The 16,468-nt window shown below is 47.7% G+C and overlaps 1 protein-coding gene and 1 non-coding gene across 2 annotated transcripts in view; both read right to left on the minus strand.

Annotated features, from left to right (window-relative positions):
• The window catches only part of HECW1 (HECT, C2 and WW domain containing E3 ubiquitin protein ligase 1), a 434,806-nt gene that overhangs the window by 83,780 nt on the left and 334,558 nt on the right, over window positions 1-16,468 (minus strand). The window contains exons 12-15 of the mRNA XM_055301338.1: window positions 12,493-12,643; window positions 5,840-5,979; window positions 3,648-3,769; window positions 1,406-1,591 (exon numbers count right to left, since the gene is read on the minus strand). Of these exons, the coding sequence (XP_055157313.1) occupies window positions 1,406-1,591; window positions 3,648-3,769; window positions 5,840-5,979; window positions 12,493-12,643 (599 nt within the window). The remainder of the gene's footprint in view (window positions 1-1,405; window positions 1,592-3,647; window positions 3,770-5,839; window positions 5,980-12,492; window positions 12,644-16,468) is intronic.
• LOC129494448 (U6 spliceosomal RNA) lies at window positions 15,943-16,046 on the minus strand. Its single transcript, XR_008661343.1, has one exon. It is a non-coding gene; the product is annotated as a U6 spliceosomal RNA (small nuclear RNA).

The following is a 16,468-nucleotide window of genomic DNA, read 5'->3' on the forward strand; positions in this document are numbered from 1 at the left end:
CCACTGGGCCTCTGGCTATTTGCATCCTAGTGGGAGAGCTGCGTGCAGTTATGACCTTTGGAAGATCTGAGGCTAAGCAAGTTGTTTGCATTAGTGTGCTATTTGCATAATAAACCTTAATGACCCTTTCTGTTCATTGATTCATAGTGGTGGACTCTTGGCAACTTGGTTAAGTAATAAACATAAATATGGCCACCACAGACTGCTGAGATGAGGCCTGTGCACCCCAGCTCTGATGAGATGTTCCTTTACTTTCTGTCCTGGCTTAACATCTCTATTTCCCACCGTGACGCACATCTCCAAGCACTCACAGCATAAGTCGCTGTCATTCCCTTTTACATCCAGTAAAAGAGAAGGTCCTTAGGAGCATATCCTGGCTATAGTGGCTTTTCTACTACATAAACCATGTCGCCCACCCCAGGCCCTCTTCCAATTCAACCAACTGCGCAGGAGCTGGTCATACGTACTTACTGAACTAACAGACTTGCATTAGTGGACATCCTTTCTTCACATCAGAGAGTCCAGGTCCTGAGACATGCTAAGGGGTTTGTGGGGAGGAGTTTGTGGTTCCCAGGGGACAATGACACCCTATCAGCCCACTCTGGGGAACTGTGGCTTCACACATTCACCATGACAGAGGACAGGAACTGTGTAATGCAGTTTCCCACGGGGACATGTCTACTGACAAAACTCGTGATTCCTTTGACCCTCAAAGAGGGAGGGATTTACTGCAGATCATAAAAGATTACACAGAGACATTTCTTTAATAAACGGTTTGGCCTGTCCTATAAATACATTGATGTGACTGGTGGTGATTAAGAAAGAACAGTTTTGCTGTAGCGAACTCAGCTAGGCTTCTAAAGCATCACTGGGAAAGATCAGTTTTGGCTAAGGTCACACAAAGGCAAAACGCAAGCCAGGAATATCACATGGGTCCAATATGCCCTGCCCGTTTGCCAGGTGGTTTTAATGAGAACTGAAGGCTCATTAGGAAAATCACAACAAGTAATCTAATAATGTCATTCCCATTTAACTGATAATTTCATTCCCTGAGAGTCAGCTGTCTAAGGAGGCATAACAATAGAAAGGTCATTGAACAGACTCTGCTTTCAAGTTCCAAGCACACAGGCAGCAGTTCTCAACCGGGCAGGATTTTGCCCTCCAGGGGACATCTGTGGCAATATCACCAGTTGGTGGGGCTGCTACTGGCATCAGCGGGCAAGAGGGCAGGGATGACACTCCACAGCCTACACAGGACAGAAGCCCTGCTGCCCGCAGTTACCCCTCTGTTCCTCCTGGTGGCTGATGGCCTGTCTCTGAGACACACCTTTCCTGTCCTCCCCCCTCACTTCCTCCTGGGTCTTTTTCTGATACGGAGCTCTTTGATGACAGGAGTCACACTCACCTTTCCCTGCTGGTCCGTTTTGATCTCCCAGCCCCGGGGCAATTCCAGCCTCGTGTCTGCAAACATGTTGATGAAGTTCACCAAGTCGCGGTTGTGCTGGTAGCGCTCGAAATTGCGGGCGTCCCGCCGGACCTTCAGGATCATGTGCTTTAAGCAGGTGCTACTGGTGAAGACTCGGTAGGCACCCTGGAGGGGGGGCAGGGCCCATTGGGATAGGGTGTTGGGGGGCGGGTAGGAAAAACACAGACGAAGTACGCCTTGAGCGCCTTGATGTAATGCAACCTGATGGCTAACAGTGATTTCTCGTGGCCTTGAGGGGGCAGCCTCAGAAGGGGACATCTCGCTCAAAAATTGTGCACTGTCAACACACATGGACCCATTTGTGATCTCTAGGGCATTTCCGCAGCCTTGGGCACTGTCGCCCTCTGGATGTATCTCAGAGGTTCCCCTCCTCCTCCTCCTCCTCCTCCCAGAGCTAGGCCAGGCTCCCTTGGGTCTCCCTCTACTGCGGGGAGCATTGCTCCTGTCTCTCCCCTGCTTTTCCTGCTCGGGCTGCACCGGTCTGCCCTTGTTCCTCTTCTATGTCTACAACAAGGAGGATCCATTTAGGGTTCCTGGGGATCGAAGGCTAGACTTCAGAGGTGTGTCACCAACTTTTGTGTATGGAGGGGTTGGGGATGAGAAGAAAGGGAGAATGCTTCAGGAGTTTCTAATTGTGCCAAATGGTGACCTTATGGTAGTACACAAGGCTGGTGTGCATGCGGTGAAAGCAAACACTGCTCGCTGCCGGGCAGGCTGGTGCGGTGGCTCTTCCTGGCCAGGGGCTACCTGATGCCCAGTGCTTCAGGGCAACAATATCTGGCATCCTTGTCCCCCTTTGTGACTCAGCCCTGCACCAGAGCAGCCACTCTGGGTCTAACAATGGATGTCCCAGAGGACTGTCAAATATAACCTGCACCCGGCCACCACCTCTGTCGCCTAAACAAATAATTGCACCTGCTAATGGAGACACCCACTAACTCAGGTGCCCAAAGTGGAAAGGACTCAGACTTTCTTGAGTCCTCACTCTTGCCCTCCTCCATCACCATGCTCCCCCTTTCCATACGCCTGGCCCCTTCCTCAGGGGGGGGCCTCCATCATCTCTCACCTGTGGGTTGGGTCAGCCTCTAACCTTACCGCCCTTCAGTCTTCCTGTGCTTCTACTGGAGAAGATGTTTAATCAAACACCTGATCCCATGAGGCAAATGCCTAGGACTGCTGTTGGTTCTGCTGCTTCTGAAGTATAGCTAGGCTCCTTTCCACGACTTACCCTGAGTTTCGTTACTTATCCTCCAGCCCTTCTTCCCACCTTTGCCCACCGCGTCCTACCCTCACAGACCTGATCCCAGACCCCTTCACAGCTGTGTCCTTCCTCCCTCTCTCTGGGGCTTCTTCCCAACCACTTGCAACCTTCCTGACTCAGTTCAGCAGCCACCTCCTCAGGGACGCTCTCCTATGTCGCATCTCCTGTGTTTCCACAGCCTTTCATTCTTCCCTGAGGTTGGGCCCTGTCCTATCACTTCAGACTGGTCTCTGTACATGTCTGTTGCTCCTCAAATTGGGAAGCTTGTGCTGTTCAGGTGTCACACTGCCTCTGTGACGCCCGTACCTAGATCTGCATCTGTCTACACAAAATGTTCATCCGATGAAAGAATTAATGAATATAGTGATAGCATGTCACCGCTTTCTTGAAAATACAAAAAAAGAGATGAATAATTATATATGTAAACATATTAAATTTAACTTAAGCATGATACTTGAACAACTAATTTTATTAAAAGGAAAACTAGATATTTATCTAAGAGAAATCTATATTAAAATTTCTTTAACGAAGGTGATTTTATAAAAATGATTCAGGCTGAAGGGAATCTGTCAACTTCATAATCTTATTCCTTTAAAATTTTAACAATAATAGAAACACGGATTTGTTTCTAAATGACTTTCACGGTTCTTAATACGTTTGAGCCCAAAAAAACCTGAAGAAGCAATAGCTTTGCCAAATCCAGTTTTTTCCCCCCTTTTTGGGGGCCTCACAGACAGTAAAAAGAGTGGATTGAGCTGTTTTGCTTTGTTTTGTTTTGTTTTCAATCTTGCCTGAGTTAAAATGCTACCATCTATAATCTATCAAATAACTTTTGCAAAGGAGTGTTTTGAGTTTTTGATGGCAGCCAGGTGGGCTCCCTGTGTGTTCTGGAGCACTCACATAGTTGGCGTGTAGTACGGTGAAGAATTCAGGGTTGGTGATGAACTTCACCGCTGGGGACTGTAGCAGCAAGGTGATTTTTTGTGAATTCACCGGAGAAAGTGACCCTTCTCTCCTCAGATCTGGAAAAAGTGAAGCAAAGCAATGAATGCATTGGAAAATGTCATTTCAAATACAGTACTTCTCTCTCTACACCACCCCCCTGCCCCGGCCTCCCGTGTATTGGCCTCTACGGGGCAGCTGGAGCCGACTGCTGTCCCCGACGGTGACCTGATCAGGTATCATAGTGTAGGACCAGCTGTCGTATCACTGTGTGTGCCAGTTAAGAGTCATTATTTCCTACGAGTGCCCCTGCGTGACTTCAGTGAGGTCCAGGCCTTGAGCATCTCGTCCCTTCTACTACAGGTGCTTTTTTCTTCTTTTCTTCATGAGTTGCTAAGCATAGTCATGGTTGTTTGCAGAAAGGAGCACAGTTCTTACCTTCTTGCATCCACACCCCCCTGCATGAGACTGTGCAGCTTCTCCCCCTGTTGAACTGAGCTAGCTTGTGCCTTGCTTCAAGTAACAGGGCTTGGCACAAATTCCAAGCCAGGGCTTCGAGAAGTCTGTGCGTCCCCACTGTCCCTTAGAACGCTGCCACCACTGCGAGAACAAGCTTGGGCCTAGTCTGGTACATGATGAGAAGCTAGGGAGCAGGCCAAGCCACCCCAGCCGAGGCCATGTCAGGCCAGCTGGCCCACAGCTGACTGGAGAGCGGACTCAGGAGGCGTGTGTGAACCTGCTGGGGCTCAGCTGCTATTGCCCACCTGGGGGCAAATGCAGGGTTGGAGGTTTAAGCTTCCACACTTTGGGACAGTTTGTTACCCAGCAAATGCCAAGGGACCCAATACCAAACTCAGAAAGAAAATTTCTCTTCCTTTTTGCCTCCTGCTTTCAATTACTCGGCCACTTTATCACATCTCTGAGAAATTAATAACTAGAAATACCTAAACCAGGGGATCCCTGGGGGGCTCAGGGGTTGAGCGTCTGCCTTTGGCTCAGGGCCTGATCCTGGAGGCCTGGGATCGAGTCCCACATCGGGCTCCCTGCGTGGAGCCTGCTTCTCCCTCTGCCTGTGTCTCTGCCTCTCTCTCTCTCTCTCTCTCTCTCTGTCTCTCATGAATAAATAAATAAAATCTTAAAAAAAAAAAAAAAAGAAATACCTAAGCCAGTCAGCGTAGCTAGTGTCTCTGGTAGAATGTAGAGAAGGGACACAATTCCAGTGGCTGGTGGGACTGGGTATGTGCACGACCATGCCCACTGTTGTGCCTCGCAGGAGAGGGTGGGCAGCTGGCACAACTGCAGGCACAGGCCTGCTTGCTCCCCCCACGCCCGACCTTCCGACGGGCTATCATTCGGCGCCCCCCTCCGAGGAAGTACATCAGGATGTCGCTGCGATGCCCTTACATCGTTGCAAGCAGAAGAGCTGAAGCCAGTCTTCTGTGCCTTTTGAATATTCTCGTCTGAGCTGCACTCAGGCAGATTCAAAGAAGTGAAAAGCAGGCCCCTGGCGGATGCCGGGCTGCCAGCGTTTGGCGCACAGGTGCAGGGGGCAGTGCTAACCATAGCTCCCCGGGAGACCCCTTGCTCCCAGGTTGCTGCCTCGGGGGCACTTGTATTTTATTCTAAATGCACACAAATAATTATTCCTAGTCTTCGCATGGAGCCTCTTTGAAGTAGACTGTGAATTTTCATTGCATTGCCTTTTTTTTTTTAAGATTTTATTTATTTATTTGAGACATACAGAGAGAGAGGCAGAGACCCAGGCAGAGGGAGAAGCAGGCCCCATGCAGGGAGCCCGATGCGGGACTCGATCCCGGGACCCCAGGATCACACCCTGGGCCGAAGGTGGCGCTAAACCCCTGAACCACCCGGGCTGCCCTCATTGCACTGTTTTATTTATAAGTGGAAAATTCTTAAAGCCACCAACAAATACATTCACTTGACGAGAAATGATGAGGCCCCTGGAAAAATGGCCTTGATGCACGAGTATGAGGTTTCTTACTGCGAATTTTACATTCCTGGTGGGAAACTCCAGTGTGCTTCCCACTGGGGGCACCAAGCCTCTTCCCCTTCCACCCTGAGCCCCCCCAGGCCATCCGTACCCCGGGGCAGGGCAGGGGTCACAGCCTCAGCCCCCCGCCCCCCCTTACCTAAGCTTGACTGAGAAGATTCGGCCTCTGAGTCGCTCCCACCTCCTCCACTGCCTCCTCCTGGCACCTGCTCACAACTTTGGTTGCCAGAATCTTCTTCGGGCCTCTCTGTGGCAATAGTTCGCTGGATATTTTGATACCTTTGCATCAGAAAATGGAGAGACGGGAGTTAACTTTTGCTTCTTGGCTTGTTGGGGGCTGATGCTCTGAATCAATGAACTGGAGAAATCTGTGAAGAACTGTCTTGAATGTCAGGAAAGGAATGCCGAAAGTTCCCGTGAGACACCAGAACAACCGGCAGCACGAGGACCCCCGATGACCGGATTTCTTTATGTTTTGTAAACTGTGACACGTTTCAAGTGTCGTGACTTCTTACACATGAACATGGATAACTGGTCACAAAACACACACAGCCTCTGGCCTGCGTTAAACTAAACCAGACCAAGCCTAGAACGAAGGTTTGGGAGAGAACTTAAAATGTCACAACTAAGATGATCAAATTATTTTCACATTATGGTAATGAGTCGCCAAATCAGAATAATAGTTCCACTCACTTATCTTTAACTGATACCACTGACAGGAACTGTGGAAACACTGTGACATGCGGGCCCACAAATGAATGTTTCCTGCTGATCTGAAGGCTCATCTTATTTTTCTTCCCAAGCCGAGGATGCGTCCAGTCAGCTGGCCAGTCCATCACCTTCCCAGGTACTTACTGAATATTTGCCACCTCTTCCAATATGCCCAGGCCCTGTGCTGGACTTTTAGACCCAAGTCAGGATGAGAATGTGATATCGTCTTCCGAGCGCACAGGGGAATGGCAGGTAAGCCACGACTGTGACAGTCCTGATGTGTGAGACACAGACGAGGAAGCACCGGGGTGCCTACGTTTGGAAGCCAGTATGAACCTGTGGGGAGCTTGCAGGGAAGGAATATAGAATCAGGTGCACAGAGGAGTTCACCCTTGGGGAACCCCGAGAAGCTGGCCCGTGGTACCAGGACGTGTGGGCCTCAGGCAGGTAGGTGAGGGAGCCAACACTGGAAAAGAACCTGCAGGAGAACAGGCAGGAGGGGAGGAAAGATTGTGGTGTGGGTCTGGACGTGTTGACCTGGAGGTCGCTGATTGCATGCAAGAGCCAACGGGCAAGGGAATGTGCCACACGAGTCCTGTGCCCAGGACAGAGATGTGGGGGTGGAGGAGGAGGTGTGAAGAGAGGAGGAGAGCGAGAGTCCAGGGAGCAGTGAATAACCAGGTCTCCAAACACAGTCCAACGTGGGGCAGGGGGACGTACCGTTAGAGACAAGGTCTGCTGTGGCAGGCCTTCTGAAGACCAGAGACCTCTTGCCTTGACCTTCAAAAGGAATTCCTTTTTTAAAAAATTTTTTTCAAGGGCGGTCTCCAGACCACTTGCAAGAGAATCAGCTGGGTGGTGGTTAGAATCACAGAAATGGAAACAAAATTGAAATCTGCATTTCTAAGAAGTCCTTTAGGTAGCATTACCTGCATCTAGGTTTAAGAATCACTGGTTGCTTTCTTTAAGTTGTGTTTTATCTAGAGAGGCTCCACCACTCACTCCTGACACATCAGGAGACACCCCTGCCTGCAGCAGACACTGCGAGACATCCCTGAGAAGGCCTCTAATACGACAACATGGAGGGGGGCGGGAATGGGCAAAGGATTGCATAGAGAAATGCCCTTGTTTATTTTCCACGTCAACATGCCTGTGGCCAGCAGGTCGTGTGGAAGGGGACGGAAGGTTGCGTGTGACATTCTCTCTGATGGAACTCAGGAAGTGCCACCACAGTGGGAGGGACAGAGTGGGCTAGTGAGAAGCTGCTGATGCATGTAACCTTGACCAGGGGAGGAATGGGACTGCCGAAGACCCAGGGAGCTGCTGTCGGGAGGATCCCCTACATGACCCATGGCAGGTTGCATTTGCCAAAAATGGCTCAACAGTATTTTTAGTCCCACATGCTCTTCCAGAACCGAATTACTCATCTGTTAAGAGGTAGGATCAATAAACCCTCCCCTTGAACCTGGGACGATCTTGCGGCTACCTTGACTGACTGAAGATAATGTAAGTGACAGTTTGGGATGGAGCACAGTGGCCAAGCTGCGAGGGAGCCTAGGTCACATGAGAGATCCACAGGGTTGGGGTGACGGTCACAGCTGAGGCCCCAGCCAACAGCCAGTATCAACCTCCAGATACGTGGGTCGCCAGCCCCAGCCACCCTCTGACGGCAACCACAGACAATACCTGAGAGAGAATGGCTTCGCTGAACCCAGTCAGCCATGGGAACCATGAGAAATAAAAACGGTGATGTATAATAATAGTAATAACGATAGCAAGAAATCATTGTTTTATGCCACCAAGTTTGGGTGATTTGTTACTCAGCAATAGATCCCTAGAACAGGGCCAGACAAACAGAAGGTTGTAGCCTCACTTTTCCTTCCCAAAGTGCAGCGACCATAGAGGAGAATGTTAATGAATCAATGTGATCTTATTCGATGATGCAAATGCCAGTAATTTCACAACCTGCCGTGTCCTCAGTTGGACTTCGGTTGTCTTGTGCCATTTCTGAGTCAACAGCCTCAAATCCCAGGTAGCACACCCCGCCCCTGATCTCTGCTGAAGTTCAGAGACAGCTTTGGGGGAGCAGGATGCACGGCAGTTTGTGGAGGGATCACTCAGTGAGGGCAGGATGACAGCCTCGGACGCCCGCTCTGTTTTAAAGACGAGAGAGGAAGCCAGAAAGCAGGTTCTCTTATATCTCATGAAGGATTATCCTTCTGTGTCCACTCCGCCCCCCCCCTTTTTCTTTTGCAGAAAAAATGCCAGATTTTATATTAAGAGTTTATGGAAATTGGTAAGAAGGCCAGCTGGAATATCTGATTTATAAATGAACACACACAGGAACACACAAAAACAAACAAGAAAAAAAACCCTTCAAAAACAGAGCAAAACCAAACAAAGCCCCAGACCCTACAATTCTCACAGGAGGAGCTACAGTCGGTAGAAGAAAAGCTTATGGAAAAAAAGTTGACCCTCCCCTGCAAGAAGTGAAGCGTAAGAACCAAACATACCAGGAGCACCTCTTAAGTCAACAAAACCAAGACGGAAAGATGAGATGCACGGGAAGCTGTTGTTGCTGGCGAGCGAGCCCGCAGAGATGCTTTAGAAAACATTAGGCATGGATATCAAATACCAAAACCACAGCGATCTCCTGTGGCCTGCTCTTTTGAGAATATAACCCCAAGGAACCGCTCTACTATGAGGCAATACTAATATTTAATAGGGCCTTTAGCCTTTTCCAAAATAGCGATGAAAAGCGATACGGAAAACATCCAACAATATGGCAAATTAAGTTAACTATAGTTCATCCATTCATTGGAATGCCACACAGCCTTTTAAATGATACTCTGAGGCTCCGTAGCAATATGCAAACGCTCAGTGTGGTGAGAAGAGAATATAAAACTAAGTATATATTATCACGGCTACCCAAGGCCTACGCGTACGCATGGAAATTAAAGACAGTTGGGATTTTTTTTTTTTAAAGGTAAACCCTGGGGTAGTAGAATTATATATACTTCACCTTTTCTCCTATTTAAAACCTCTATGCCCCAATAATATAAAAAAAAACTTTATCCAAATAACTAAAAAAAAAAAAAACTCTAGTTGATTATTGAAAGTGAGAAGATGCATTTATATTGTCTGCGTGATCAATAAATATCTGTGAGGGTAAATTGAGGTAATTTGGGATGTTCTGAAAGCGTGAGGACTAACGAGAGAGACTGTTGGACACCGGGGCCTGTGAGGCCTTCACCGACCCAGGCCCTGCAGGGGGTCACACAGAAGGACAAGGAAGAGGGGCAGGCATGACTGAGCACAGGGCCGCGGAAGATGCCACCGCTGGCTCCGCACAGAGGGTCCCGGGACGATCGCAGGGACCACCCAACGTTTGGGCCCTCGCAGGATGGAACCATGACCCGTGTGGAAGGCATGTCTATGCAGCTGGAGTGCGTGGTGAGGCCCTAAAGGCCGGAGAGGCTGAGCTGCGTCTGGGGAGTGGCCAGGTCCAGCGCGCTCACCACAGGCTCTTTGCACAGTCTGCATTTCTCAGTGTGCACTGCCTTGCACACACGCATTTAAATGGCCTTCAGAACCACACTGTCGGGGGTCCAGGGAATCTCCTCTGATGGGGCCCAGGGCAGGCCACGCCAAAACATGCCTTTTTGGGGCATGGTTATTATTTTGAATTAAAGTTACTTAAGAAACAACCAACGCAGAAGGATGCTCCGACCCTGCGCCGTCCTCCTGAAGGCAAGGACTGATTTCCCCATGGGAAGGTACCTGCCCGCACCTGGAGGGTGGCATTAGCCACCAGGGACAGACAGGGAGTCGGGGTGAAGAAGGCTGTGTAACCAAACCCTGCTCCTCTTCACTAACTTACTACCTACCCCTGGGCCAAACTTTGTTGTCAAGCCTTCACACACAAAAAAATGTTTCTTTGCCTCAAAGGAACAAAAGCTGCCTGCTTTGGTCATTTCTCTGGGGCGCCTGTTTCTCTGAGCTTCCACACGTACAACATCAAGTTTGCTCTTCTCCCATCCATGTTTCTCATGCTAATTGTCAAGTTGGCCAAAGACCTTAGACGTGGAGAAAGAAGGTTTTCCTTGCGACACTGGGAAATATTTCTGCTTTGCTGCGAGACAGGGATTGTTGTAACTTCGTCCTGAGGACCAACCACGGGTCATCAAAAATGGGCCCCGTGGGGATGGAGAGAAGCGGGCGGCAACTTTCTGTGGCTGCTCATCATGTCAGACCACTGGAAACCTTTACATGCTTCAAAGCAATAGGTTACGATCAGTGCTGAAGAGCCTGGCTGCGAATCTCAGGGTTACCTGACCTTCCCTAAGTGGGGTTTTCTCACAAGAAATAAATACTTTCTCAAGTCCCCAAATTCCTGTTCTTTCTTTCTGTCCAGACAGATGCAGCAAAAGCCTGCAAAAGCCTTCCTGTCCCGCAGAGCCTGGCTGCCTCTCTGGGGGTGTCCAGGTCCTCGGGAGGGCACAGGAACTTACACAGGGAAGCCTGCAAAAGCTTCTCCAGGGGCCTGCTTCAGGACGGATGGGGCCGGGTGTTCATATTATACAACCTGGACACGATGAACGTCCGTGGCCTCTTCCGTCCTAGGTCAGGGGGGTCGCTTCTGCTTCAGTGCACTGCTTTCTCAGTGCCCGGGATGCAAGGGGTGCACCCCTCCCGGGTGTGGCCTGCTGATGCTCCCCCTCTTTCTTAGCCTTGCTAACCAAGTTAACAGCCCCTCTGCTCCGGTTCTGCCAGGACAGATCTCCAGGCTCCCTCTGCCTCTGGAACCTGCACCCGGTCTCCATGTGAAATGAGCTTGCCGGGTCCCCCCGTGTAGTTACGGGGGTTCTGATGCGATCACCGAGAAGGGGCTCTCCCGCGGGTCTGTGGCGCACTCGTAGCTAATAAAGCTAATACACCTGGGGATGACCGTAGAGAAACGCACTGCCAAGGAACCCCCCCCCCCCACTCCGTGCTTCTCATTAGGGACCCGACATGCTCAGCTGGTGCTGGAGAAGAAATGCAAAGCGAAGGGCTTCCGAATGCTCAAGCCCCAAGAGCATCCCGGGGATCTGCACTGGGCGTGCTCCTTGGCGTACAACAGGAACCCGAAGCTCCGGTTTTCGCCCCCATGGGTTTTTCACAGGACTAAATTGTCCCTTTAATTTTTCTGGCTGATACAGTTAACTTCCAGTTCCTTATTCTGCATCGTTCCTTCTGACTTTATAGCATCCTAATGAGGTGGCACGCGGGTTCCGCCGAAGTCGAAGCCTGCAGTTTGTGTTCCCGGCTACTGAGAGGATCCCGGAGCTGCCATCCAGCCTTAAGGAAGAAGCAGGAGTTTGCCTGCGATGCTCACGCTGGCTTGCAGCATGACAGAAATACCACTGAGGGTCTCAGTTGTGGAGGAAAAGCAAAATGGCACCTCTACAATTTCACTAGCAAGGCTCTAGTTTGAAGACAACCCAACTCTCAAAAAGTGTTTTTAGACATTTCTTTTTCTAGGACGGCAGCCTTTTAGGAATTACTGAGTGTATAGCAACCAGGAGACCAGGGTAGACGTGAAGAGAGTGGTTTATGCAGTTTCTTTTTCTGCAGGAAGCTCTCCGCATTCTACGGAACCCAGCCTTGGAATGTTTTAAACCACTTGAGTTCTGGGCCCTATTGAGAATCTCATGACACATAAGGAACAGTCTGACAGAAAAATATAATTTTGCATGCAACTTCTGGAGGACTCATGAAACAAGGGCATCCTCAGTGAATACCTGGGGCAGGGGTTGGTCTACGGGCCCTTGGCCAAGAACACCTGGTTTCGACCTTGTGCCATCAGGAAGTTCAGAGGATTCCCCATCTTGAAATTGGTTGGTCTCCTGCCCCCAAATTCTAAATCTAGCTTTCCAGGGACCTACTGGAGATGGGTTTCTTAAGATACAGAACTACTTTCTGGTCTCCTCATATAATCTGAGCAGGAAAGGGTAAGGGGGGTGGGTCCTCTGGCTGCCATTCTCATCTCCCAGGGGTTCCCAGGGGTTCCCAGGGGTTAACCGCATGCTGATCACCAACCGCCTGTTGAGTTGCTCCATCTGCTGGATGGACCCTGATCTCCGCATCCCATCAGGGGTGGCTGCTGCTGTCGGACGCTGCCAGGTGGTCGTGCGGTTCACGTGGTCCACATAAAACACCCGCCCGTGGCTGTCAATGCGAGCTTCCCAGTCTAGTGTGTGGCAGAAAGGCAAAAAGAAAAGTCAAGGACAAACTACTGAGGCCTATGAAACAGACACACTGCCAGGTCTTCCGCAGGTAGAACTCACGGTTGCTTACTTGCTGAAGGCCAGACGCCGCCCTCAGCACCTGCCGTGACGTTGGAGGGACCAGAACTGACCTGGTCTCCACAAACCAGCCTCTTGGACTCAGCTTCTCCTAAGTAGTATCTGGGGTTCCTCAACTATGACCTATGTTCAAATTCTACTATTGTCTAAAGAAGAAGCCTGATGTTTACTTTATTTCTTCCTTTGACCATTTCCACCCTGTCACTCTGGTGGGCCACCCAAATTACAGCTGGAAGACCGGAAACATCCTCCAGTGGGGGCGGACAGTCTGATGCAGGAGAATCCTTTCTTTGCTAAATCTGAGACACACTGACTAGTCAGTGAGGGAATGTTAAAACCACTTTTCACTCCAGTTCTAGGATACTGTACCTGAAACTTTGGATGACCTTTATCTAATACTTAGCAACTTTAATTGATTGCCCTTCCTCTTGAGAGGAAGATTGGAAGGATGTGATCCCTTCCAATCATCCTTCTGGTAAGTTGTAAATTCACAGTGTATTTTTCAGCCCACCTGTGGCTGCCAAATATCTCTTGGCAAAACCAAACCAAACCAAACCAATAACAGCTATTACCAACACTTTGAGTGCTGAAGTACCTCTTTGTTGATAAATAACCATCGCAGACAGTAGAGGGAGCCCAAGATAAAGATAAATTCCTTTGCTTCTCAGATTTCAAAACCAACAAACTAAACGTGGAAGCATGGATGGTAGAGTACGTAATACATGGAGGGGCGCGGTGGAAAAGTCCTCAAAACTGGGAGAGCTGGAAGTAATACACACATATCTGAGCTTCACACAGAAGAGCAATGTCTGCTGTAGAGCGATGGGCAAAGCTTTTAGAGTCCACACGTGAAAATGTGGTGGAAATAACAGCTTCATGATAAAGTTATGCTGAAAAATGCGTTAGACTAAGAAAAAGCAAAAATGACTGCAAATGGAGGAAAACTATTCAGCCTTTTAAGTAAGAAGGTCCATAGCTTTTGGGAGTAGGTGAGATATTAACAATTCTATTGAAGAATTATCATTCAGGTAATGACATAGCAACTCTCAATTTTTTAAAATAAAGAAATCAATAGATTTGGTATAGTTATGGTTTTATGTGTGCGCGGTACACCTGTGAAGATTATGGCTTATGTCTGACATTTACCTGAGGAGTCGCCAAACAATGCCCAATGGAAACCAAAATGTCAAAAAACACCTAATTTACCTCATCTAAGACAAATTGAAGGGGAAATGTAGTCAGATTGTATATTCTAGGAAGTGTTAATTAAAATTGAATACTGGATAATCCAGCTCAACTGTTGGTTGTGAATGTTAAATAGCTCATTGATGAAACCTGTGTATATGTGTGACTACTAGGTAATTAATCTTGATCCCCAAATTTTGAAATTTTGGTGATTCTCAAAGTAGGAGCAACTGGACAGTTTTTTCTTGAACTCAACCTGACTGTTCTCCAACAAAGAATGAACATTAAGCTTTGAAGAGTATTATGGTATCTGTTTCAGTATTATAATCTCTTCCCAGCACTCCCTATGAACAAAAAACTATGCCAGGTCCCATGGCACATTGCTGAGAAACTAATGCCCCTGCCCACTGGTTCCCACAGTAAAGGAAGGATTGCTTCAAAGACACAGCTCCAGTCTCATAAATTCTCCAAGGAGAACACTACTAAATGGTGCATGGTTAATAATTTCTCTCTACAAGTTTCCATATTTCCAAATCTCTCATGGAAAAGGATGGCAAGCCAGCCAGACAGGCCCTTCTATCAATATATTAAATTTCTAATAGTGCTAATTATTAAATGCATAATGCTAAATTCTTATAATCAGAAAGTGATAACTGGGTGTACTTAAAAATTATAAGCATGTTTTCTGGGTTGCTTTGTAAAGACTTTACTTTCACATATTGTGTAAAGAAAGAATTTTCATATAGAGCTTTAGGCCTCAGCATGTCCTCATGGACATGGCACTGGGTTGCCTAGACAGATTCCTGCCAGCGATTACCTTTATGATGCTGGGGCAAGTTAAGGTAATTCATTTGTGACCGTAAGACCTAGCAAATACAAAATTATATCTTTTCCATGAAGTCTAGGACAATGTAGAGCCTAATACTGTATTATCTTTAGTTATTATACTAACAAAACCTGTAAAATTATTCTTTTTTTTCTTTTTACTTTAACAAATGCAATACTGTGTTTGTAGTCTAGACCTTTCTCTTGAACTTCAGCCACACATCCAATTGCCTTTATGACATCATTACCTAGACGACATCTCCAATATAATGTGGTCAAAATCATGCTTCAGATCTTTTCCACCAAAACCTGCTCTATCTGCACCCTTCCCTTCCCATCCCCACTGAAGGCAATTCCATCCTTCTAGACTAAAATTCTTGAGCTCATTCTTGATTCCTATCTTTGTCTCACATACCACAACTAATCCATCAGCAAATCTACCTACAAAATATATGTCTAGAATGTGACCACTCCTGACCACCTCCACTGCTCCCACCCTGGTCCTAGCCACCACTGCCTCTCACCTGGGCCATGGCAATAACCTTATGTTGGGCCTCATGCTTCTGTCCTTCCTCCTCAAAATTTAATGCCAACAGAGCAACCACAGAAGACCTTTCAAAGTCTAAGTTGTAAGACCTTTCTCTGCTCTAAACCTAAAATGCTCCCCTTGCATCCAGAGTAAAAACCAAAGCTCTTAAATGGTCTACAAGGCCCTCTGTGATCTGGCTCCCTGATATCTCCCTGACCTTAACAGCCACTGCTTTCTCCTTTCCTAAATCTGTCTAGACACACTGGTCTCCCTGCTGTTCCTCCAACTGACCAGGCAGGCTGTTCTCTTTTCTCAGAAAGCTCTTCCTTCCCCTGGATCACCCTCGTACCTCCTAGCTCCAAATGTTGCCTCTCAATGAAGCCTACTTGACCACCCTATTTAAAATGGTGAACCAGCCACCACCTCATACTCTGAAACCCCCTTGCTATGCTCTGCTTGTGCTTTCCCATAGCACTTCTTACCTTGTAACATGCAACACTATGGCCTTGTGTACTTTTTTTTATTATGGATGGGTCCCTGCCAGGCTAGACTCACCCTCCACGAGGGCAGGGATCTTTGTTTCATTTACTTAAAACAGTGCTTCACACAGCACAAGCATTTATTTTATTTTATTTTATTTTTTTTTAAAATATGGAATGCTTCACGAATTTGTGTGTCATCCTTGTGCAGGGGCCATGCTAATCTCTGTATTGTTCCAATTTTAGTATATGTGCTGCCGAAGAGAGCACAGCACAAGCATTTAATGAGTATTTGTTGAATGAATGACTATCAGGAATGAAGTCATCCATGTACTATATGAGACTATCTAAGAAAATTCTGTTGTTAGGCTTCCCTACCAACTTTTGTCCTATTTTTCAGCACTGAATGAACAGAGAATTGAAACCCATCTGGAGAAATTTGTTTTCACTATTGAAAACAGCTCATGTAAAGTAAGTCTTTAAAACATACTTATTTTCAATTATTTACAAGGTCTGTATGTATAACTAGTTATTACTCTTGCATGGATTGGAAGTCAATTCATGCCCACAAGCATTGATAGGTTATCTATTGTGGGATAATGTTCCTTCCCTGCAGACAACAGACTATAGATATAGTTTACATAAGTGCTAAGTAGAAAGTATAGTGACACAAATTTTACTAGTCATTTGCG

This window comes from Nyctereutes procyonoides, unplaced genomic scaffold (genome assembly GCF_905146905.1).
Source record: "Nyctereutes procyonoides isolate TBG_1078 unplaced genomic scaffold, NYPRO_anot_genome, whole genome shotgun sequence".
NCBI classification, from domain to species: domain Eukaryota; kingdom Metazoa; phylum Chordata; class Mammalia; order Carnivora; family Canidae; genus Nyctereutes; species Nyctereutes procyonoides.